Genomic DNA, 25,736 nt, shown 5'->3' with positions numbered 1-25,736 from the left:
TCTTTCCATGGTTAATTCTACATATCACAAATCCCTGCGTAATTTACAAAAACTATACCCTTCAATATTCCATCATTGCATCCATCAAAACTGATTTACACTGTTGAATTTATCTTAATGCTGCCAGCGTTTTCAGCTATAGACAATTATTTCCCATACATTCAATAAACCTTATCCAATCTTCTTTGAACGTATGTTCTTCTTGTTCTCTTATTCTATGTGTTAAGTCTGTGGGTTGTGCATATTTCTCTCTTCTTTTTACAGATGCAAAGGACTCGTTTACAAAGCTTTAATACCTCCTGGGGCGAGATATTTAATTTGTGGTCCTTCTTTTCCCTCTGGCTGGAGAAAGCTGCTCCTGTTGGATTTCTGGCTGCCGTGGGGAATTTGGGAGGGTGGGAGGTGGTAGCCGTATTGTGGGAAAGGGCAAGAGGTTGAAAGCTGCCCACCACTAAAGAGAGAGGGAGAGAGAGGGTGAGTCTCCTAAGGGTGTGGAAGCAGTTTGTGGTTGTTCTTGGAATTAGCGCGGTGTTTCCCCAGGCTAATGAAGAAATTATTTTTTAATCAAGCAATCAGACCAACACAAGCGCTCCTTGAGTGCATTTAATTGTTTAATTAGCCGGTAGGCAGCCTTGCTTGCTCACTGTAGTCAGGCAGGTTGATTTAAGGAAAGCGATGACAGCCGGGATTCCCCAGACCAAAAGACAAAATCCACAGATTTCCTTTGAACATCCCTTCACCCTGTTCCATGTGAAGACGTCACGTGCGCAAAGCAGGGTCTTTATTGCACTTGCCCCCAAGATTTGGGAGGCTTTTAATGTCTGGTGTTTCATTGTGTTTTTATATTCTGTTGGAAGCCTGCCCAGAGTGGCTGGGGCAACCCAGATGGGCAGGGTATAAGTAATAAATTTCTTAAGATGATTATTATTAACCTCCTGGAGTTGGGTGATGATATTGGCGCTAATCTGCTATTGTTGGTCTGTGTGTTCTAATCATATTTTAATTTGACCATTTTATTCTTGTTACATCTGTTTAGTTTACTGTGATTGTTATGGCTACTGCTATTAATTATAATTTTAATTTCTTACCCACCCTTCATCCTCAGGTCCCTCGGGAGGTTAAAACACAACATTAACAGCGCTGTGGGTTAAACCACGGAGCCTAGGACTTGCTGATCAGAAGGTCAGCAGTTTGAATCCCTGCGATGGGGTGAGCTCCCGTTGCTTGGTCCCTGCTCTAGCAGTTTGAAAGCACGTCAAAGTGCAAGTAGATAAATAGGTACCGCTCCGGCGGGAAGATAAACGGCGTTTCCGTGCGCTGCTCTGGTTCAACAGAAGCGGCTTAGTCATGCTGGCCACATGACCCGGAAGCTGTACGCCAGCTCCCTCCGCCAATAAAGCGAGATGAGCGCCACAACCCCAGAGTCGGCCACGACTGGACCTAATGGTCAGGGGTCCCTTTACCTTTACCTTTAAAGATTTATTATTTAAAAATACAACCACAAAACATAGGGTGGGACCTGAAAATGTACACCTCATGTATCAAAGGCCAGGGTAAAGAAATGTATATTCAGCATTTGCCCCAAACTGTATAAAGAAGTTGCCAGATGGCTGCACCTCTGTGGGGAGGGAGTTCCACAAATTAGGGGCTGCCACAGAGAAGGCCCTCTCCAGGCCCACCAGACTGAGCTTCTGAGGGTGGCAGAACCACCAAGAAGGTGGGCTTTTAGGTATGTGGGGACAGTCCAGGATTCACAGAAGCAGTCCCAGTTTCTGATTTTATCCTGGAATGTCCGGCTTTTCCTTAGGACGTCCCTTCATCAGACTTCATCAGTCCCTTCATCAGTATTGCTTTTGTAGCTGCATCCTAGCTGAAGGGTGTGCAAGCGTACATCTTGGCCGATTATTAAAATCTAATTGCATATAATTAAGAACAACGAAGCATGGAAAGGCCTATCAGCCCCTGCGAAGAAAACCTTTTTTGCATGTTCATATAAGGGTAGCCAACTTGGTGCCCTCCAGATGTTGAACTCCAACTCCAATCAGCCACAAGCTGCGTGGCTAATGGTCAGGAATGTGAGGAGCTGTAGTCCACAAAATCTGGAGGGCTACCCATTACGAATTCATGGAAATACCTGTCTGAGAGAGGGCGGATAACTCCAGAGAAACCTTGCACTGTATATAACAGTAGAGAACAGACCCAAAGTTTATGGAATAGGAGAGCCCCAAGACTCAAACAGTGCAGAGACGGCAATCCTGAAGTTCAGTAAATAAGAGATGTACACCCAGTTGTGCCCATAAGTCTTTATTACAAGCAAGTGAAAGAGGCACAAACTGGTGAATGAGATAACTCTTAATCGAGGGATGTCTCTCATCCCTGGGGAACAGGAAGCAGATGTCCCTTCTGTTTCTTCTCAGGGTTTTCGCATCAACATCTTGAAAACAGCTTGATTGCTCAAGAATCTGCAAAGGCGTGTTTCAGGCGCTCTAAGCTCTCCTGCTGTTCACAAGGGCTGCCCACCTACCTTACCCAGCATATTGAAAAGCTAATTTCTACCCCTCTGAGAGAAAGTGAGGCATTGACAGGCTCACAGCGCTGCCCTCTCTAACCCAGTTGGCTCTCGGTTCCCTGTTCTGGAACCAGTGACAAAACTCAGGAGAATCAGGCTAACTCTGCAGTTCCCAACATGGTGCCCGTGGGCACCACAGCACTCTCAAACAACACCCTTGCTGCTCCCAGCTCCCTGCCGCTCCCAGTTCTCAATGGTTTTATTTTTTCTTGGGATTTGGTTTGTTGGAAGTTGCCGGGTCTTTGCAGACCGTCGCCTGCTTTTGTGTTTTATTGGTTTACAGGTGTGCGCAGGTGTTCTACCTTTTGTCTGGAGGGGGCGTCATTATGAGGATTGCCGATTTTTCTTCTGTGAAATGGGCATTTTCAAACGTCCCCCCCCCACTCTAACTAGTAGATTTCATTGCCTTTCTCAGACTTGGGGAAGGAATCAAGAATGCCAGCCTATTCTCTCAGAGGTTCCCTTTCCTCCTGGTGTATGTCTTCTGGACAAAGCTGGAAGTAAAGAACAATGCTTCCTCACAACATTTTGTCCTCGCCTAAAGGGCAGAGTGAAGAATAAAGGCTCTTCTTCCCAACCAGAAACAATTATGTTTAATTCTTTGGCAAGAGGAGGTGGGCACAGGGGTAGTGTTAACAGGTGCAGGGCATGTGGAAGATTTGCTTGCCAGAAAGCAACTATTTGGCAAAGAATAAAATAAGTAAAGAGAAAAATCCAGAGACTAGTGCTTGGGATTTTTCCCTCCTAAAAGTGAAGGGTGAAAGAATGTTTAGAAGGCAGCAATTAAATGTAATTACATTTGGAAAGCTGAAGATCAGTAGTTGAAACTCTTCCAAGCACCAATTACAACTAAAAAAACAACATATCATTTACGTCAGCATCTCAAACAAAAAAAATCACTGGAGTGATTACCAGTGTGTCCTTAAAATATATGTACTGAGTCCACAGTACATATTGGCCCAAATCCAGTTACAGTGGTAACTCAGGTTAAGAACTTAATTCATTCTGGAGGTCTGTTCTTAACCTGAAACAGTTTTTAACCTGCGGTACCACTTTAGCTAATAGGGCCTCCCGCTGCCGCTGAGCCGCCACCATGCGATTTCTGTTCTCATCCTGAAGCAAAGTTCTTAACCCAAGGTACTATTTCTGGGTTAGTGGAGTCTGTAACCTGAAGCGTCTGTAACCCAAGGTATCACTGTACTAGGCTTCCCCACAAATCTGGGAGGATACTGAACTCAATGGGATTTACTTCTGAATGACATTTAGAGGATTGCAGTGGAAAGTCTACTAAAATCAATGCTATGGATTAAGGGTTACGTAGCACATGCGTCCCATTGAATATGCAGGCCAATCCTATACATGTCTACTCAGACTGCATTCGCACAACACATTTCAAGCACTGTAATACTGCTTTAAACAGTTGTGGGTTCCCCCAAAGAATTCTGGGAGCTGCTGTGTGTTACAGGTGCCAAAAGTTGTTAGGGAACCCCCTATTCCCCTCACAGAGCTACAATTTCCAGAGATCCCTTGAAGAGGGTTTGATTGCTAAAGGAGGGGAACAGGAGACAACCTAGCAACTTTCAGGATGAACTACAGCTCCCAGAATTCTTTGGGGGAAGCCATGGCTGCTTAAAGTGGCATCAGAGCATTTTAAGTGTGTGGTTTGAATGCGAGTTAAGCGCCATTCAGTTCCAGAGAGACATGCAGCTGAATAGCATATGGTACATATTTATTCAGAAGTGAATACAGCTAAGATCAACCATGCAACCTGATATGGCAGTGATTCACAATTAGCTAAGTACCGCAGACCCCCTGTTTTTCAAAAGCAAAGCTACAGGCCTCCTACTTTTGAAAATTTTGATATTTCCATGGTATTTTTTATGTGAATGGTGCCACAGACCCCTTGGGTGGGTTTTGTGGCCCCCCTGGGGTCTGCAGCTTACCAACAGGGAGCCACTGCTATACAGAATTTAGCTGCAGCAAGGCCAAATGAAATCAATAAGCCCACCAAAATCTCCCCAGGATCAAGCTGCCTTTAACAACTAATTTTAATTTGACAGGAACCATTGGGTTGTATCCAATTATTAGTTATTCCCAGAGTAGACCCAAATAAATTAATGGGCATGGTTTATTCTGGGTTCTACGTTGGTAGAACTCAACGTGCGGAAATTAATCAACAATACTAGAACTATTTAAAATGTACTCTTGCTTCTCTCCTAACTGTATAAAATGGTATTATATGTGTGTCAACCGAATTAGACATAATGTATTAATCATTCTAAAGATGTACACACAGGTCCCACTATCCGAATACAATGCATTCGCAGGAAATTATTCGTTAGGTGAGTATTTGCATAACGAGTCAACAATTTCCATTGATTCCTATGGGGAAATTTCTAATGTGTTCCCAACCATGGAACTTAAGAGTTCAAAATTACAAACAGGAAAACCCTCTGAAATCCTACAAAAGGCAAATATTTGTCTGATTTCTCCCCCTTTTTTTCTCCCCTGCCACCATGGTTTCTGGCAAAACACAAAAAAAGTAAGACTTGTTTAAGGCAACTTTGTTCTACACACAGGTCTGGCTGTTTGGCTATGTGAATCAGCAGTGTGTATGACGAGTTTGGGTACAAATTCCTCATTTTTGGATAAGTGAATTTTCAAATGAGTATTTGGATAGCGGGACCTATGTATTTTTACATTTACATTTTACATTTAGCTCTGAATGCCACGAACTACTGCAGCAGTTTTCCATTTTCCTCAGCGATTTCCCCCTAAGTTGATTAAAAATAAATAAATCGGAGGTTTTATATCTTGGAACAGGAATTAATTGGAGATGTCATGTCCTACTTATAGATGAAGTGCTCTAGAAAGGCCATGAAGAAATCAGTGACAGTAAAATTGACAGGATTATTGGAGGGAAGAGTGCCGCCAAAGAGGAACATTTCCTCTTCTGCCTCTTGTACGCACATGTTAACATTAGGGAGCATTTCTGAGGGGGAAAAAATGTTCCCTGAGGACAAACATACAAGAGGTTATGAGAATATTTTTGTCTTCAACTTTCCACCCATTTAAAATGTCCCTCACACAGGATTTTCCTTTTCCTCTACACCATGGGTAGGCAAACTAAGGCCCAGGGGCCGGATCCGGCCCAATTGCCTTCTAAATCCGGCCCGCGGACGGTCCGGGAATCAGTGTGTTTTTACATGAGTAGAATGTGTCCTTTTATTTAAAATGCATCTCTGGGTTATTTGTGGGGCCTGCCTGATGTTTTCACATGAGTAGAACATGTGCTTTTATTTAAAATGCATCTCTGGGTTATTTGTGGGGCATAGGAATTCGTTCTTCTTTTTTCAAAATATAGTCTGGCCCCTCACAAGATCTGAGGGACAGTGGACCGGCCTCCTGCTGAAAAAGTTTGCTGACCCCTGCTCTACTACATGGGCCTGCTTTATGCTGACCCTAAATTCCGTATTCATACCTTCTATGATTCAAAATGGCCACCCCACTTAAGAAACAGCTGCCCCACTCCCTCTGCCACACCATTCTCCAAAGCAGCATTATGATGCTACAGGATTCGCTCCCCACCTAAGTACCATTTTTGCCAGCCACCATTTCCTCAGAATTCCCTCCGCCATATAAGGCTCTGCTATTCCCCTCAGCCTCGTACCAAATTAGTCACTCTCCATGTTCCGCTGTGGAAGAACCATTCGCCGTTCAAGTCTCATCCCCTGCTGAAGGTACCAGCTTGTTCATCATTGCTAATGTAGCTGCTTCACCCGCAAGACCAGCAGCTGAGGCCCCTTCCCTGAAATGCGCCTTTTGGTGCCGCGTGTACTGCAGGAGGTATCGGAAGCGCTTCCCGCATTCCTGGCACGCGTATGGCAATTCCCCGGTGTGGATACGCTGGTGTTGCACGAGAGCCGAGCTCTGACAGAAAGCCTTCTCGCAGCGTGGGCACTGGTACGGCCTCTCGCCGGTGTGGATGCGCCGGTGCTGCGACAGCGCCGAGCTGTGCCCGAAACGGCGCCCACAATCCTTGCAAGCATACGGCCTCTCGCCAGTGTGGACCCTCTGGTGCTCCAGCAGCTTGGAACTCTGGGAGAAGCCGTGCCCACAGTCCTCGCATCGGTACGGCCTCTCACCGGTGTGGACCCTCTGGTGTTGCGCCAAGTGCGAGCTCTGCCGGAAGCTCTTCCCGCAGTCGCTGCAGATGTAGAGGGTTTGGTGGCGGAGCTGCGGGGCCTTCCCATTTTGGTGGGTCTTTTGATGTAGCGCCAAATGCGCCCTCTGGCTAAAGGTGCGCCCGCAATCTGGGCAGTGGAAGGGGCGTTCACCTGTGTGGACTCGGCGGTGCTGCAAGAAGTGCGAACTGACGCCGAAGGTCTTTCCGCAGTCCTGGCACTCGAAGGGCTTTTCTCCGGTGTGGACCCTCTGGTGGCGCAGCAGGGTGGAGCTTAGGCCAAAGGACTTGCCGCAGTCCATGCACTCATAAGGCTTCTCCCCGGTGTGGGAGACGTGGTGCTGGATCAGAGTGGAGCTGAGCGAAAAGGACTTGCCGCATTCCTTGCACCGGAAAGGGCGCTCCCCGGTGTGGGTCCGCTGGTGCTGGGTGAGGGAGGAGCTCTCGGAAAACGTCTTGCCGCAGGCTCGGCAGGCGAAGGGGCGCTCCCCGGTGTGCACCCGCCGGTGGTTCAGCAAGTTGGAGTTGCGGTTGAAGCACTTGCCGCAATCGGGGCATTTGTACGGTTTCTCTCCCGTGTGGATGATCTGGTGCTGGATGAGGGTGGAGCTGAGGGAAAAGGACTTTCCGCAGGTGCCGCAGTTGTAGGGCCTCTCCCCCGTGTGGACCCGCTGGTGCTGAATGAGGTTGGAGCTCCGGCCGAAGCACCTGTCACAATCGGGGCATTTGTACGGTTTCTCGCCCGTGTGCGTCCGCTGGTGCTGGAGGAAGGTCGAGCCCCGGGTGAAGCATTTGCCGCAGGCGGCGCACTTGTAGGGCTTCTCTCCGCTGTGGATACGGCGGTGCTGGCCCAAGATGGAGCTGGTGCCAAAGAATTTCCCACATTCGGGGCACCTGTATGGTTTGTCAGGCGCAGAAGGGGAAACGGGCGAGGTGGCTGTGAGGGACGATTCGCGGTTGACGTCCCGTTGACCGGTGCTAATGTCGAAGTCTCTGCCACCATCGCTGGCATCCAAGCAGAGAACACTGTGCTCTCCATCGTCCACATCAGAAACAAAGTCCTCAGCGGAATCTCCATCTGCTTCTGCCTCCACCTCTGGAGAGACACTTCGGGTTCCTTCCACATCCGTGTGGAAAGCTTGATTAGGGCTTCCACCCATATCTTGGTTAATGTCACCGTCCACATCAGAAGACAAATCTTGGGCACCCTCCTCATCTAGATAGACATGCAAATCATTTGCCCCAACTAAATCCCCATTGGCTTGTGGAGGATCATTCCAGTTGCTGCCACAAGTTTGCTTACACTCTGTGTTTGAGTGCAACTTGATTATTTTCTTGATCTCGTCAATGTCCAACTCTGGGGGGGATCTCTGTTCTCCTTCAGCGTCCAAGCCATCACGACATCTGCTACGGACGTCTTGTTTGGGTACATTTTGTAACCCAGCTTGGTATCTGGTATCTCCACCACCTTCCAAACCATCAACAAGCTGTTTGCTCTCAGCACAACATCTGCCCTCATAGCATCTCCTGTACATATTGACTGAAACGCCCACGTTGCTGGGAATGGTGTGCAGTCACAACTCTAGGATGACGTTCCTCATCGCATTTATGCTCCTCACTGAAAGACAGGCACAAAGTACCACTGAAGATCTCTTGGAATCTGGAATCGGGGTGGCCATTTTCTTCTTTCATTAAAGGAGTAACATATCCCTCACACAGGGTCTGCAGGCAACGAGAATGAAAGGAATCAAGAAACTAAGCTCACATTCTTGCCTTGGTTAGTGTGCAAAATCTGCACCAGAGGAAAACTTGCTCTTTCAGATAAAGATATACATCAGGGATGGGGGAACCTGTGACATTCCAGGTGTTGCTGGACCACAACTGACATCAGCCCTAGACTCCAGAGAGCCACCACAGGTTCCCCACCTCTGAAATATTAAAGATGCACTTAATAGACCTTTGCAGTTGGTCACAGATCTGGGTCAGAAGCACAGTTAATGGTCTTTCCTCTGTGGGTCCAAATCTGGGGCAGGGCTTTCTTGGTGGTGGCTCCAGTTGTCTAGAGCAGCATTTCCCAATCTTGGGCCTCCAGCTGTTTTTGGACTACAACTCCCATCATCCCTAGCTAGCAAGACCAGTGGTCAGGGATGATGGGAATTGTAGTTCGAAAACAGCTGGAGGCCCAAGGTTGGGAAACACTGGTCTAGAGATCACTTCCCATGGTGTGGGGGAGGGGACCCAAACATCCCATCACTGCAGACTGAAAAAAGGAGACAGAAATGTGGTATGAATAGAAATAAATTACTTCAATCACTCACGTTATTTTAAAAAGAAGCTAGGATAGTTCAGTTGGCAGAGCATGAGACTGTGAATCTCAGGATTGTGGGTTTGAGCCCCATGTTGGGTAAAAGATTACCGCATTGCAGGGGGTTGGACTAGATGACCCTCAGGGTTCCTTCCAATTCTATGATTCTATTATTTTTAGCATTTCTTATAAAGCTGATTTCTTATTTTAGTACTTCTTTGTTTGAAATACATCTTCAAACAATGTCTAAGAACTATGTATACTACATATAAGCGTCCCCTGGCTCTCAAATGTTTCTAGTGCTACTCTGCTGCTGAATTTGTTGAATCTCCTGACCTGGAAATGGATGGTGGAGGAATCAGAGCAGTTCTCCATAGGCCAGGATTCCCTCACTAGCCTGCTAGCATCTCTGGCTGCAGTGGCAGATTGCAGGAGGTGCCAGGGAAGCAGAAGTGTTATCAACCTCACCCGGTCCTTGGGTGCTGTGACTGCAAAAGTTACAATTCACCAAAAACAGCTTCTCTTGCTTCTACCAGATTGCAATGTCCTCCTTGCTTAATCTTACTGTATCTGTCACTCACAGCTACACAGGGCAATGGATCCGCATGGCATATTCCTACCATATATAGAAAGGCAATCTCACAGTGAACTTTGGCTCTCCATGCAGATGGAAAACAGGGTTAATGGAAAAGAGATTGTTCTCCATGCACACAGAATCTTCACACCTCAGAAGCACATGGTAATTGCACCACAATAACTACAGGTGCTCAACCTCTGTATCCTGCAATTGCTAACATGAATTTGGAATTATTTGGAGAATTTGTGCTGTTCGCAGATTGGCAGAGGTAGGGGGGCAGGGGAATTAATTTTTTTAAAAAAAGAAACCCACTCTTTGATCACCCTAAATTGAACCTATGACAACATGTGGTAAAAGGAATTTTGAGAGACAGAACACAACCTGCAGCATGCAGAATCCAGAATGGGAGAAGACCCTTCCTGTGGTGAAAACATGGACAAAATGTACAAGTGCCCACAAAACCTTTAATTGCCCATGTGTGCCTATTTGGGGAAGGTGATAGGAGCCAGAGTCTCTTCCAGCAGGTGTTTATATAAAGATACACGTGCATACAGACAAGATGTCCACATATTATGTTTTCCCTGTGGGAAATGCGGGTGTTTTCTGTAGAAAACGTGCAGGGTTGATACTTTCCTTAGTAGCATTAGATGAGGAATAAAGGAAAGGACGGGATTGAAAAGGAACGATGAAATCAGAAATCCATTGTAATTACAAAAAAAGGAGAAAACTCCAAGAGAAAATGAACCAGATCTCTGATTTCTTCAAAGCATTCGGTCCCCCTCCCCTTATACGAAACTTTTGCCCTCTGCCTTTCCCCCCTGCAATTATTTTTGCGCCTCTGACTCACCCAACGCGCCCCCTGAGTGTGGCTGCAGATCGCTCTCCTTTGTTGCATGAGGAATCTTCCCTCTGAGCCCCCAAACCTCTTATGTGTCCCTAGGTGGGAAGGGGAGGGGGCGAAATTGAGCTTGAAACAGGAAGAAGTCCATCTCTTATTACCTTCCCCCAAATTCCTCGCTGGGGAGAAATCTGGCAGCAACAAAAATCAGTTCCTCTATGATTCCTTTAACTCTTCCTGCCCCAGATTGCATTTCGGATATAAAACGGTGACTGACCATTCCTCCAGAAGGGGGCTACATTTGCACCAGGATTCAGCCCACAGTTTGTTTATTTGTCTGTCTGTCTGTCTGTCTGCCTGCCTGCCTGCCTGCCTGCCTCGTTTGTTTCTTCCTGACAGAGGTGTGATGCATTTAGCAGATGCATTTCATGCAAGGATTCAACAGGTGATGGGGTGGTTAGTTTGCAAGTTTTTAATCTTGTTGCTTAGCGCCCTGAGACAGCATCTGTGCTGAACGCTTGCTGGGTAGACATTCAGAAAATAAGTTGATTAAAGAAACCCAAGCTATCCAAATCTCTGCCTTTCATGAGTTTTTAATAGTGCAGGAGTCTTGCAATTAAAAAAACCCAAACAATTGTTGTGATTCAGTCCAGAGCTCAGTATTGGGAGTGTGTAAAAAGTGAGCAGTAACGAAGACGAGAGCGCCTTTCTGCCCATTGTCACTACATAAGCACATCCAGCTCTATAGACATCCAAAAGATAAAGACACCAGCAGTTTCCAGGATTCTTAAGCTAGGACTGTTTAAAGGGGTATGATACCGCTTTAAATGTATTGTGCAAATGGGGCATAAGTCACAACCGCAACCACAGCGCATTAGTGGTGAATTTATACTTCACCACCTCTAAATCATTCCATGTTATTAGCTGTTCTGCAATGCTTCCTCCATGTGACCACATTATTGCCACCTGGAGGGACATTCTTGCGTTATAGCAGGACACACACAAAACAACATACACAACACCCCAAGACATTTGTGGTATGAAGAAAAATAATATTTTAAAGTAAGCAGTAGGACCGGCTCAAAACTTGCAGGCGCAAATGGTATTAAAAGCGTGATCATGCATAACCAGCAACATATTGAGCACAAATCATGACGATTGCTCAAAAAAAAACAAAAACATCTGGAAGGGAGCTCAGACTGCATACTGAGCAATTCACTTTCTTGGCAGACATGTACGTGAAAGACAGCAGGTAGAAGGGACAGAAGGAGAGACAGAGAGTTGGTGGTGTTTTATTGCTGGAACCGAGATGGCAGCCTTCCTACAGCTGCCCTAGGTGTACTCTGGAGACCAGCATTTGCTGAAGGTTCCTTTCTTCCAATATGCTTGGCTCATATATTAAAGCAAAAATACTGTGGCATCATAAGTCTCCAGTGCTCTCTCATCCAAAGGATGCTGCGGCAAGAGATGTTACAGATGGATCTACCCAGCCCTCTTTTTTTCTTTAAAAAATGCTTAGGGGTACTCTTATTTTGACTCAAGAAAAATCACAATTTTTTGGTTCAATTTGGAGAAAATAAATACAGTTAATGGACAAAAGTACAAAGATTCACAAAATGTTTAGGGGTATGCGTCCCCCTGTGTCCCCCCAGGAAAAAAATCACTGGATCTATCCTGGGAAATTTGTAGTCATCTTGCACAGTTGGGGAGCCATTTGCAAAACACAAGTGACTATGCCCTATCTGATCCCCAGACCAACCATCATAACACACTTCACCACCCACATGCCTCAAAACAGGATTTCAGTCCTAAGACACTTTTACATAAAGCAAACGTTTATTTATTAAGCACTTAGAATACACTACAGCTTAAAGTCTAAGGCCAGGAGCAGTTCATGGAATCCCTCAGCAGCTGCTGGGGCCCAAGAACCCCAACAACTGGGTAAGTTTCCTAGAAGAGGCCACTGGAAGGCAAATTGCCTGGAACGATACACACCCAGAGCCAAGCTTGCCTGTTCTGGCCCTTTCCTAATGCCAGTGTGTTGGGTTATTGCCTCAAGCCACACATTCCTACACAAAGAGCAGCTGCCACGCATGCATCAATACTGCCTTTGCTGAGGCATCTATGTGCTTCCTTGCTAAGAGATGGGTTGGGGAGGGGGGTTCAAATCCCAAGTTCATGAAGTCTGAGAAGTACCGTTTTAAAATCACGTTGCTCCTTAGAGGTGGCACCTTCTCCTCCGTGATCCCACTCCAAACTTTGTTCTTGTGCCTCTTTCAAATGGACTTTGTGACTGTCCCCACTACCAACTGCATTGATAGTTGGGGGATAAACCTCTATTTTAGTGCAGTCTTTACCTATATTGGGTTTTCCCGTGTAGCTCTTTAAGCATAGCAGCAATCTCCAGGGGCTTACCCTTTCCTGTGGATGAATAAATAAGAAACGCTACTGTTTTCACTGAAGGAGATTCTCTAGGAATGCCTTGTAGACCCATCTGTTCTTGTCTGCTTTTTCTTGAGTTGCTTATGGACTTGTTATAGCTGTGGCATGTTGTGGGCTGGGTGTTTTGGGGTTTATTTTGGTGTTTGGGCTTTGAATTATTTTATTGTTGCACCGTGTGCATTTTAATTGCCTTGGGAGGAGTTTTCCCTTTAAAATAAATACAAAAATATTATTTGTACGATGGGAGTTTAAAGAACCTTCTGCTTGCGATATGTCCAGGGCATCGTCCTTGCAGAAGCAGGTGTGAGTTGAGAAAAGAAAAAACAGAACAGGAAATGTTCTTTTCCCTCTACCATAGTGGAAGGTGGCATATTTTTAAGGGGGTTGCATTTTTCCCTGAATTGTACAGCCCAGGGCAAAAATAGGGGCACAACCTCCCTTTGAACCTAGAACTCGCAAAAGTGTAAAGGTGGGCCATGGTAGAAGCATCACAGAAAGACACCAGGCCCCCATTATAGTCCAGAGAAACCCCAACTCTCTTGGGGAAGGATGTGGGGCACAGCCTTTGAGGTGGTTCGTCCTTGGCCATTAGCTCCACGCCATTTCGCAGCCGGATTACCCAGTATCCACTACCAGGGGAGGCAGCGATTTTCCCTTTGCGGTTGATAGAAACGCTAACCAGGCCTAAGGTCCAAGAGAGCTTGTCGCCAACTTCCACTTCCCAATAGTGCTTCCCTGATGAGAAACTCTGGCAACCCAACACGGCTACACAGTAGTTGAACCGCATGGGCGTGTCTGGGACTTCCTGGCGCAGGTTTCCGTCCCGGACACAAGTGTAGTCATCTGATAGGACAAGACACGGGTGTGCTGTTTCAGGGTCCAGGGTTATCCGGGGGAAGTCTGCAAAATGGCGGGGGGGGGGGAGAGAAAGGAAGAGAGCAAATTTCAAAATCAAGTTGTCCTTGCATTTCATAGCAGCCTGAGGAGGAGCAGGATTATAATATTTATTTTATAAACATCTTTATTGAAAGTTCAAAAAGTATATAATTATATGTGCACTAAACATGGTGAGACATAAATAAAAGAGAAGAAGAAAGAAAAATAGAAACAGAACCTGTGTAGAAAGGAAAATAAAAGGGGGAGGGGGAAAACCCAAAACTGTATACAGTCATACCTTGGAAGTCGAACAGAATCAGATCCGGAATTCCATTCGACTTCCAAAACGTTTGAAAACCAAATCGCACATTCTGATCGGCTGCAGGAAGTATTTGTACAGTATTTGTAAGAATGAATTCCAAATATCGCTGAATTTGTCCGTGGCAAGACTGATACTGATGAACTGGAAAAATAAAAATGCGGCTCCCTTCTACGATTGAAGACTTATACAAGCTCGCAGCTGATGATTATTATTATTCCTATAATTTATTACCCACTTTTCACCCTAAGTTCCCAGGGTAGGTTACAACAGTTAAAATACAATAGTAAAAACAGTTTGAAATAACTTTAAACCACAGGAATGGGGAGGTGGGGCTAATAATATACGGGGTGCAGCTTCAGCATTCTCCGAAAGTTGTGTAATGAAGGGGCCAGCCACAACTGTGGGGAGGGACTTCCACAATTTAGAAGCTACACCAGAGAATGCCAGTTCCTTGGCCACCACCCCACTGAGTTTCTGAGGGCGGTAGGACAACCCAGAGGGCCCCTTCTGCCAATCTTAGCCCCCCCATATGATCTGTAGGGAGGGAGACAGTCTTTCGAGTCTTGGGAATGGTTCCTACCATCTGAATCACAGTTAGGGGACCTGTGGCTTCCTAAGTGTTGTTGGCTCCCTGAGCACCAGCCAACATGAACAGTGGCCAGTGTTAAGTAGATCTACTCTGAAGTAAGACTTATCCAGGGACAACGAGGATCCTCTGGGACTATAGCTTAATGCAGGCACCCCCAACCTGTAGCCCTCCAGATATTTTGGCCTACAACTCCCATGATCCCTAGCTAACAGGACCAGTGGTCAGGGATGATGGGAACTGTAGTCCAAAACATCTGGAGGGCCGAAGGTTGGGGATGCCTGGCTTAACGTATAAAGAAGGTATAAACTTAATAGTCTGAGATGACAAGAGTCATAGTTAGGCAACACATGGTGGTTCCCCAGCCTTGCTCTAAATACTAGACATTTTGTGAGCCAGCACTAATACAAACGGCACACCCAAAATCGCTGGATTCAGTGAGTTAAGAGGTCAACACGCATTCCCCGTGAGCATAACCAGGGGGAACTGCCCCCCTCAATCAAGTAAATACACAAAAATATTCAACTAAAAGTGGAAATAATCACTGGAAAAGAGGAGGCATTCGAGAAGGAAGTGCTGAAAGGGTTTTCAGCAAATCCAAGAAAGCTTGTTTTGTTCTTTGTAATTTTGCAAAATGTACTTGATAACTCCCTGGTGTTAATTTTTTATTCCACTTCCTAGTTTTCAAGTGACTGAAGATTTTGACGGATTTTCCCGAGCACTTGGGGGGTCAAAGGAAAGTAATTTAAAACATCTGTTGTTGAGACATTTCATTCCGAATCTGCTAGATGGAGCCGGACAGGGGATAGTGACAGGTGGGTGTTCTGCCCCTGGCCTTAACATAAATCATAAATCCATTACTCATGATCTGTACCTGACTCATCTTTCTCCTCTGCCATTCTGTTAGGTCATCCCTGAGCCTTATTAGTTCCTGGCCTGATCTTTTAATTGGCTTGGTATACACAGCTCTTCCTAGGTCAGGTCATCACCTAATCACAAAGATCCTGTTGAATGCAGATTCCTTCATTATCTGTTTTCTCAGCATCAGCACCTGGGTGTCCTTTCACTGCTCCCTGACTCACTGCGGAGCACTCTTAGTCATTCCCTCTTGCCTTTTGCATGACCCACAGAATCCCCAGCCAAGCTGAGCGAGACCACAGAGGCCAGCTGCTACAGGTGGGTTGAACAGTAAATACATACCGTATTTTTCGCCCCATAAGACGCACTTTTTCCCCTCCAAAAATGAAGGGGAAATGTGCCTGCGTCTTATGGGGCGAATGCAGGCTTTCGCGGAAGCCTGGAGAGCGAGGGGGGTCGGTGCGTACCGACCCCTCTCGCTCTCCAGGCTTCAGGAAGCTCTGCGCAACCCTCGGGAGACGGCTCCGAGGGTTGCGCAGAGCTGCCTGCAATCCCGGGACCAGCGCAGCTCTGCCCGGCCACCGGGAGCCTGGGGAGAAGCTCCGCCCCGCTCCCGGTGGCCCTGCAGAGCTGCCTGCGCTCCTGGGACCAGCGCAGCTCTGCCCGGCCACCGGGAGCCGGGGGAGAAGCTCCGCCCCGCTCCCGGTGGCCGTGCACAGCTGCCTGCGCTCCTGGGACCAGCGCAGCTCTGCCCGGCCACCGGGAACCGGGGGAGAAGCTCCGCCCCGCTCCCGGTGGCCGTGCAGAGCTGCCTGCGCTCCTGGGACCAGCGCAGCTCTGCCCGGCCACCGGGAGCCGGGGGAGAAGCTCCGCCCCGCTCCCGGTGGCCCTGCAGAGCTGCCTGCGCTCCTGGGACCAGCGCAGCTCTGCCCGGCCACCGGGAGCCGGGGGAGAAGCTCCGCCCCGCTCCCGGTGGCCCTGCAGAGCTGCCTGCGCTCCTGGGACCAGCGCAGCTCTGCCCGGCCACCGGGAGCCGGGGGAGAAGCTCCGCCCCGCTCCCGGTGGCCCTGCAGAGCTGCCTGCGCTCCTGGGACCAGCGCAGCTCTGCCCGGCCACCGGGAGCCGGGGGAGAAGCTCCGCCCCGCTCCCGGTGGCCCTGCAGAGCTGCCTGCGCTCCTGGGACCAGCGCAGCTCTGCGCCGCCATCCCGAGCGGTGCGCTAAGTCCCGCCCCGCTCGGGATGGCGGCACAGAGCTGCCTGCCGTCGCGGGACTGCAGGCAGGTCTACGCCGCCATCCCGAGCGGTGCGCTAAGTCCCGCCCCGCTCGGGATGGCGGCACAGATCTGCCTGCCGTCGTGGGACCGCAGGCAGGTCTACGCCACCATCCCGAGCGGTGCGCTAAGTCCCGCCCCGCTCGGGATGGCGGCAGAGATCTGCCTGCCGTCGCGGGACTGCAGGCAGGTCTACGCCGCCATCACGAGCGGGGCGCTAAGTCCCGCCCCGCTCGGGATGGCGGCACAGAGCTGCCTGCCATCGCGGGACTGGTGCACTTCTCCCCATCGCCAGCCCCACAAGCTCGGGGGACAGCGGGGAGGCAGAGCGTGCCTTCCCACTGTTCCCCGACCTGGTTCTTCCAGCCCCGCACCTGGGGGGGAAATAAATTTTTTTTCTTTATTCCCCCCCAAAAAAACTAGGTGCGTCTTATGGGCCGGGGCGTCTTATGGGGCGCAAAATACGGTAGGTACTCAAGATCTCTTAACTGTTAAGAAGAACTAATCTGTGTCAATCTCTTGCTTAGAACACAAGATGAGTGCCTTGCAAGATCAAAAAGCCCACCTAGTCCAGCACCTCTGCAAAAATCCTTTGGGAAGTGGTCAGCGGTGGGACAGAGGTTTGGTGTGCAAAAAATAAATAAATACAGTGATACCTCTGGTTGCGAACGGGATCCATTCCGGAGGCCCATTCGCAACCTGAAAAGAACGCAATCCGCATCTGCGCGTGTCACGATTTGCCGCTTCTGCGCATGTGCGATGTCATTTTGTGCATGTGCGCATGCGCGAGCGGTGAAACCCGTAAGTAACCCTTTCCGGTACTTCCAGGTCGCCGCAGGACGCAACCTGAAAACGCGCAAACTGAAGCAAACGTAACATGAGGTATGACTGTACCACATTCAATTCCTGGCATCCCCAAATACAAAGGGAAAGAAAAATCCCTGCCTGAACCCTTGGAAAGACGCATTCCATCAGTGGAGACCTGGGGTAAGAAACCTGAGGCTCCTTCCAAATGTTGCTGAACTACAACTCCCCAGCCCCAGTGAGCATGACCAAGGCACAGGGACGGCGAGAGCTGTAGTTTGGCAATGTCAGGTGGGCCACAGGTTCCCCTCCCCTGGTGTAGACATTGCACAGTACTGAGCTAGATTGACCCATGGTAAAAAGGAGCTTCCCGTTTTCACTATTGTCAGGAACCAGCAGCAGCCGCCATGTGTCCCACACTAGGAACTGGCTAGCAATCCACTGCTGGGAGAGTCTGCCCTACTCTAGGTGACCTAATGCCAGTGTACTGAAAGAAGTAAATACAGTGGTACCTTGGGTTAAGTACTTAATTCGTTCCGGAGGTCCGTTCTTAACCTGAAACTGTTCTTAACCTGAGGTACCACTTTAGCTAATGGGGCTTCCTGCTGCTGCCGCGCCGCCACAGTGTGATTTCTGTTCTCATCCTGAAGCAAAGTTCTTAACCTGAGGTACTATTTCTTGGTTAGCAGAGTCTGTAACCTGAAGCATCTGTAACCTGAAGCGTCTGTAACCCAAGGTACCACTGTACTGTATATCACCAGTGTTGAAGCAATGATTCTTCAACATCAACTTCATTGGACTGGTCATGTTGTACGGATGCCTGATAATTGTCTTCCAAAGCAACTACTATATTCCGAACTTAAAAATGGAAAGCGCAATTCTGGTGGTCAACAAAAGAGGTTCAAATACTCTCAAGGCAAATCTAAAAAAAATGTAATATAAATACCAACAACTGGGAAACACTGGCCTGCAAGTGCTCCAATTAGAGAACAGCCTTTACCAAAGACGTCATGGGCTCTGAAGACGCTTGAACTCAGGATGAAAGGGAGAAATGTGCTAAGAGGAAGGCACGCTTGGCAAAACCCTCACCATGATCAACTCCCATCCAGAAACCTATGTCCCCACTGTGGAAGGATGTGTGGATCCAGAATTGGCCTCCACAGTCACTTACGGACCCACTGTTAAGACTGTGTTCATGGAAGACCATCTTAATCGGCTACGAGTGAAGAAGAAGAAGAAGAAGAAGAAGAAGAAGAAGAAGAAGAAGAAGAAGAAGAAGAAGAAGAAGAAGTCCCAGTGGAGAAGGAATACAATCAGTCCGAGTCAAGATTTGTTCATGCGGTCCACTCAGAAAAGGCAACAAGGACGCTTTTTGAGTTCTCCCAAACATCACCTTTACCTATGCCGAGTGCAGATTTCATTTCCCTCCAAGCGGCACACTGTAGAGGCCCCTTGAACTGCCCAAGGGTCTGTAGTATGGGGCGCATAAGTGGAAACGTTGGTGTGGCTTGTTGCTGCTTCATCCTTAGCCAGGTGGGAGGGAAAACAATCACACACATACAAGTAGATGTTAATAACTAAAATAAAAATAGGGGTGTTTCTTTATGAATAAGAAATTACTCTTTTCTTTTTGGTTCACTCACCTGTTCAGGAGAGAATGTATTCCCTGTGCATGGGAGGGGGACAAAGGGGAAACACATGTTTAGAACAATACCAAGGAGATTTGAAATTTTAATAATTTCGACCTACTAGAGCCAGGAGTTCCTGGTTTTGCTATTTTATACAAGTACAGTAGCAACAAGCTACCTGCTTAAACGCTCTTCCTCATCCATCTTGCAATCACAGGATCACCCGCAAGGTCATCAGTGAGGCCAAACATCATCAAAACAGAATCCCCACCAACTTCAGCATCACCCCCAAGAACCAGCACAGTTATTCTGTGAACTGCCCTGAGATTTTTCGATGGAGGGCGGGGTTATAAGAATTTTAAGGTCTCAAATATAGGATAAGTATTCATAAATGCATACATATCTAAATATATGAACCACGTGTCTGAAATAGAATGGGAGAGCAATCCTGAAGCCATTGTGACTCTCCCAATGGCCTCAAATATTCCTCTGCAGGAAGGGAGGCAAATGAGGAAAGCCTTCCCATTGTCTTTTTGCTTGCAAATCCTGTCTTAAGGGTGTATTTGTGTATGAATAGGGTGAGCCTGTGACCTGGATTCAGGAACTAAAGCATTAACTATCACAAAAGAATGAGCAGGCTGCGCAGGTAATGAAATCAGTGACCATTATCAGGTATCCTGGCAAACAGGATTTCTGCCGTAGACCGCCTCCTTCTGTGATGTATGATGTCTTGGGCTACAGGGTGGGCAATTTCAAAAGTCTATATAAGGACTCGCACACCATTGTTCAGGGTTCTCCTCCCTCCTGCATGTGGTGAGTGAGGTAAGATAAAGGTAAAGGGACCCCTGACCATTAGGTCCAGTCGTGACAGACTCTGGGGTTGCGGCGCTCATCTCGCTTTATTGGCCGCGGGAGCCGGCGTACAGCTTCTGGGTCATGTGGCCAGCATGACTAAGCCGCTTCTGGCAAACCAGAGCACTAGTGAGTGAGGATCCTGTTGCAATAGTTTAATAAAGATCAGGCTTACTAACTGCTTTGCTTCTCAATATACTCTGGTTGGCCTCTGTTTTCTCCGATAGGGAACCCACTTAAGGACTCTATACAGGCTCCGGAATACCCCATAAGGGAAAGGGAGCAGTTTTTCTTATTACAGTTCCAGCCATAGAATCTCCATGGAAGCCTGTTTTCTCCTTACCGCTAAGAAGCTTGCAGAGTCTTGTAGCCGCAGGTGACCCCTGGCTTCCAACAGCAGCTCCTGGCCCAGCTGGCAAGACTCCCTCAGCGCTCTCAGTCTCTCCTCCATCTCCCGAAGAACCTGTGCCCCTTCCTCCTCCAGCCTTGCCTTGCACGCTTTCTCGTGAGCATAGAGGAAGCGATGGAGATGCTTGTATTCGCTGGAGATGTGGTCATCCAGACTCAGCAAAACTGCCTAGCAACCAGAGAGAGATCTAAGCATATTTCCCTCCAAGATATATAAGTTTATTGCCCTCATTAAATGTCTCCTCACCGCCCCAGTCTTCTTCACCTGATGGTTCTGGAGCTTCTCTTCATCCTCCCTCGTAAGCAGGACAAGTTTGGTCAGGTTAGATTCCATCCGCAAAATAGCCAGAGACAGCTCCTCCTATTCAAGATGGCAAGTGGAAATTAAAAATAGCCGGGGAGAGCAAGCGCGCACTCTCTCTCTCTCTCTCTCTCTCTCTCTCTCTCTCTCTCTCTCACACACACACACACACACACAGAGAGAGAGAGAGAGAGAGAGAGAGAGAGAGAGAGAGAGAGAGAGAGAGAGAGCGCCAGTGGCGTAGCGTGGGTTGTCAGCACCCGGGGCAAGGCAAGTAATTTGCGCCCCCTAACCCGTGGATTTGCGCCCCCTAACCCTAACCCCCAGATGTTGCGCCCGGTGCGGCCGGCCCCCCCTGCACCCCCCACGCTACGCCACTGCACAGAGCACAAAGTAAATGCACATTTAACAGTAACCTGACCATTCAGAAATTGTCCACACCAGGAAAAATGTCACCTGCTTGCCATGAACTTGACTGTCTCCAATCGCATGGATCTATTCCAATGGTTCTGTGTGATATAAACTCCAATGAGCAATTAAGGTCTTCACAAAAGGGCTGGGTGTTCCTTGATGGCTCCTGCTTTTGGAATCCAACATGTATCACTTTGGGGAACAATAGAGACAACTGGGAGGGTATTTTGCCATTTTAATTTAGGCAGACAGACAGGAAGAACTATTCACTAGCTGAATAAAAAGTCACCCTTTGAAGGATATCTAATGCAGATACTGTGGTACCTCGGGTTACAGACGCTTCAGGTTACAGACTCCGCTAACCCAGACATATTACCTCGGGTTAAGAACTTTGCTTCAGGATGTGAACAGAAATCGTGTGGCGGCAGCAGGAGGCCCCATTAGCTAAAGTAGTGCTTCAGGTTAAGAACAGTTTCAGGTTAAGAACGGACCTCCGGAACGAATTAAGTTCTTAACCCGAGGTACCACTGTACAGCAAGTGGATTGCCTACTAACCTGGTGGGGGGCTTGATTCCACTCTGCTCTGCTTGTATGTTTGTAAGCAAACTGTTAAATATCTTAATACATAACACTAACATCTCTTACAAAGGCAATAGAGAAGTCAAGCTGTAACTAGATTCCTTGCATGGAATAATGATATTATTTGTGTAGTTCTTCCTAGTTTGCTGCCAATTGGGACAGGTGTTGCTCATCTGTTTTCTGTCTTATTTATTTGCTAAATTTATATGGCAAATGCACAAGCAATCAAACATTTTAATATAATTCCAATACAGGTGCAAATTGGGGGTGGCAATAGAGGTTTCCAGTGCTGCTTTATCCAAAGGAAACTCAGCGCTTGCTAGAAAACACTCGAACATTTTTCCATTCAAGGGAGCAGGGAATGGTTAACAAACCAGTTGCTGGAGTACTGTTAAATGCATGGGAATATCTTCATTATTTGATGATGATGATAATGATAATGATGATGATGATGATGATGATAATGATAATAATGATAATAATAATAATAATAATAGCATTTACATCCCACCTTTTCCTGCAAGGAGCTCAAGGTAGCATACATGGCTCCCCCCGCTATCTACAACGACCCTGTGAGGTAGGTTAGGCTGAAAGCCCTTGACTGGCCCAAGGTCACCCAGCGAGCTTGCACAAGTCACTTTGAGATCCCTTAATAATGCTAATTCAGCCAGCCAGCCATCGAAAAGCTGCCAGCCTTTCTCCAGACTCCCCATTCCCACCCACTGTGTTCTCACACACCCCATTCATCACTATTACTAGCAATCTGGGAACAGGACACAGGGGGCTCTGCCTGGACTCTTCCCCCCCGCACCTTGTACAGCTTTGTAGTCTCCTGGACAGAGGTCAGAGTGCCATTCTGGCGCGAACCAGATTCTCTGGGCTCGGTGCGTCGACCCTCCTCGACCTCCCCAGCTCTCATGCCGCCGATTCGGTGAATCAAGGTCCCCAGGAGCTTGCACGGCGTGTACCTCCTCTCTGGAAACTGCTCCCGGCACTGAGGACAGATGGGCTTGCTGCCAGGGGCTCCCCACGCTGCCTCGATACAGGCCTGGCAGTAGAGGTGGCCGCAAGGGAGGGCAACCGGCTCCCAGAACCACTCCAGGCATACGGGGCAGGAGAAATCCGTAACAAGGTCCTCAAAGTGTGTGGAGGAAGCCATGGAGAAGGCAGGTCACTCCTAGGAACTTCAAGAAACTCTGGTCCCAGCCCTCCTTTCTGCCCACAATATTATAGCTGGGAAGAGTCTGCTGCCAAAGTCTGCTGTTCAGCCGTCTTTCTGCCTGCCCACCCCCAAAGCGCCCAGATGTCTCTGCTGGAGTTAGGAGACAGCAATCCAGTGGTCCAAGCTGTCACACTCTGCTGTCAAGTTGTGGGGCTTCTGGCTTGATCTAGACCCAGCCACTGCCTGCGCCTGTCAGAAATCCAATGCTGAACTTTGCTCCAAGATTTGCGCTTATCGCTCACAGGGGTGTGGGTGCGGGAACACAGATGTTTAGCAAACCACCCTCTCTGCACATAACACTTTCACGAAAGCAATGTGGGCTCCCCTCCCCTTTGAAAAACACAAAACCTGGCTTTACTGCATTGCAGCTTGCCAGAAAAGATTCCTTTGCTACATTTCTGCGCACAAGGCTGCTGCTAAAAGCACAGAAGGGGCCTGTACAAACACTGCCAGCCCTACGCGTTTCAGACCAAATGGACTCAGGAGAGAACGTGCATTTCTAAAGTGTGCAGCCCTGCTATAGAGCTTCCTCTGTTACTGGTAATCAGTTACCTGCGAGGATAAGGACACACTTGATTAAACAATAAACACCAGGCACACCCTGGTGGAAGGTTTTGGAAGTTTTGGATTTGCATGCTATCCGAGTAATGGAGCGGAAAGGGGATTTCATGGGCCAGGGCCAACCTAACTGCAGCAAACACGTTAACTTTTAACAAAAAGCCTATTTGCCAGGGTGCAGAGAGAAATGTCCTTAAATATGGAGCTGGAGGAGGTGGGCAGAAAGTAGATCATCAATTTCCTCACAGAGTACATCCTTATTTGGGATGCATTCCCCTTTCAAGGCTCTGGAAGAGACCCCAGACCCACCTTCCTGCTTATTCTGTTTGCCAGCAGCATGAATCCAGCCTGATGAAGAAGAGTTCTGTTGGACTCGAAAGCTTACCCATGTTTTTAAATATTTTGGATGTTTTCAAGGAAGGTTTTAGCTTTTTAAAAACTTTTTGGGATTTTTAACTTCTAACAAACTAACACCTTTTTCAACTTTCAAGTTTTGTCTACTTCGCCTGTTAATAAAGGTTTACCTGTCAGATTTAGGAGCAGCGGCCCTTAGTCCATCTCTGCTAGATCAGCCTCCAGGTCCTACGACTGCTAGTAACATTGATTTCTATAAACCTTCGAGAAACATAATTGCCAGTATGTAGTCTAGAGCAGGTAGATAATACATAGACCCTCAATCATTCATACAACTCTGGGAAACTTGCAGTACAGTACATTGGCAAAGGGATTCTGTCTCCCAATTGTCTTTTAAAAAGCAAAAACAAAAAAGCCTCCCTCTATTATTATTATTATTATTATTATTATTATTATTATTATTATTATTATTATTCAAAGCAAACTGGGTTGTTAAAAAGGAACACTTTGGGGGGAAACCAGAAACGAACTTGTGTGCTTGGTTCCACGAATGGTTCAGCAATTCCTGGGCTTATAGCGCATGCTCAGAGGCAGCCTGGTCCTTAATTCTTCACAGATATTTGCCCAAATGAGCCACTGCTTCACACCTGGCTCCAGGAGGTGGGGCACGCAGGACCAGTCGAAAACAAAGCAAATCCCATAAGCCAGACAATTGCCCTAAAGGTTATGATTGGAACTCTGTGCTGCCAGAAATGGAAGAGTAACACTTTCATCGCTTTGGGCACCAGATGGAAGGGGGTTGTATGTGTTACAGATCAAAAAAATAAAAATAGTTCAATGGATTAAGCCAGGAAAACTATGGAAACAAAAAAGAAAAATATATTTTATTTTCCAAATGTACAATCAAGCAGCGCAAAACTCTCCCCATGATGCTGAATCTCCCAGTAGGTATTGCCACCTTCCCTGCCCAATGGAAAACCACGGAGGAGAGTTCACAGCAGATAAAAAAACTTAACATGTACAAGACGCTGCCATTAGCCATCTCTCAACCAAGTCACTGCAACGGACCATGCTTGAGAACTGAGGAGAGAGCCTTGGAGGTAAACTGGAGGGTGAAAAATTACAGCCAGGAAGTGACTGGTTGAACCTCCAATAAAAGAGGCATTGTGTTGATCCTGAACCCTTAAGAACTCTTAAGTTTGGGAGTTCTGTTTCTGGGCTGTACCACTTCAGACTGCTGGAAGAGTTACACAGCTCCCTGTAGGGAGTAAAATAACACAATTCCCCGGCATGTCAGGGAGAAAGGTTCTAAAACAATGCTCCCCGCCCCCAGCCCTCCACCCTGCTGGCTTTCTGTGTGCAAGAGATTCGCCTCCACCAAATACTGAAAGATTTAAACACACACAAGCATCTTGCAGGCCAATATGGTACAGTCCAGAAACAGGCTTGCCATGTCATTGGTCCTTAGGATGGGGACCATGGTTGTGGCCCTGGAGATGAACCTTCTAGCTCAGGCAAGGCAAACTCGGCCCTCCAGATGTTTTGAGACTACAACTCCCATCATCCCTAGCTAACAGGACCAGTGGTCAGGGGTGATGGGAGTTGTAGTCCCAAAACATCTGGAGGGCTGAGTTTGCCTATGCCTGCTCTAGCTCCTGAATACCTGTTCCAAAGTGACCGGCACCAGGAAGTTGCTTTGTTCCAGCAAGTGGGAAGTGCTAGCTTGTCCCTTGGGTTGTTCTAAGCTTTTATCTGTCTATAACACTCATTGTTTGAGGTGCCCTAGGGCACC

General features: G+C 47.6%; 2 protein-coding genes across 3 annotated transcripts in view; both read right to left on the bottom strand.

Annotated features, from left to right (window-relative positions):
* LOC308571817 (uncharacterized protein) overlaps positions 1 to 25,736 on the bottom strand; it is a 51,642-nt gene that overhangs the window by 9,759 nt on the left and 16,147 nt on the right. Inside the window, exon 6 of the mRNA XM_081167436.1 lies at positions 6,290 to 8,326. Within this exon, the coding sequence (XP_081023562.1) occupies positions 6,290 to 8,326 (2,037 nt within the window). The remainder of the gene's footprint in view (positions 1 to 6,289; positions 8,327 to 25,736) is intronic.
* LOC308570870 (nuclear factor 7, brain-like) lies at positions 12,066 to 23,316 on the bottom strand. 2 transcript variants are annotated; one of them, XM_081165912.1, is made up of 6 exons: positions 22,622 to 23,312; positions 20,785 to 20,880; positions 20,455 to 20,688; positions 19,275 to 19,297; positions 19,031 to 19,155; positions 12,070 to 13,814 (listed from the first exon to the last, which is right to left on the bottom strand). In XM_081165912.1, exons 1-6 carry the CDS (start codon positions 22,967 to 22,969, stop codon positions 13,264 to 13,266), a joined length of 1,377 nt encoding a protein of 458 aa, XP_081022038.1. In that variant the 5' UTR covers positions 22,970 to 23,312; the 3' UTR covers positions 12,070 to 13,263. The 2 variants fall into 2 exon arrangements, with proteins under 2 accessions (XP_081022039.1, XP_081022038.1); XM_081165913.1 differs by lacking the exon at positions 20,455 to 20,688 and having other exon boundaries at positions 12,066 to 13,814; positions 22,622 to 23,316.

Source organism: Podarcis bocagei (assembly GCF_964188305.1).
Source record: "Podarcis bocagei genome assembly, chromosome: 13".
Lineage (NCBI taxonomy): Eukaryota > Metazoa > Chordata > Lepidosauria > Squamata > Lacertidae > Podarcis > Podarcis bocagei.
The sequence above is the reverse complement of the archived record's forward strand: the minus strand, read 5'-3'. Positions and strand labels throughout refer to the sequence as shown.

Bases quoted from the DNA above. Each gene is read 5' to 3' on its own strand.
- LOC308570870 (XM_081165912.1), bottom strand. From the start codon at position 22,969: ATGGCTTCCTCCACACACTTTGAGGACCTTGTTACGGATTTCTCCTGC. The intron at 20,881-22,621 runs GTGCGGGGGGGA...CATCTTGAATAG, and splicing joins AGACTACAAAGCTGTACAAG to GAGGAGCTGTCTCTGGCTAT. The intron at 13,815-19,030 runs GTAAAGGTGATG...GCCATTTTGCAG, and splicing joins GAAATCTGCACTCGGCATAG to ACTTCCCCCGGATAACCCTG.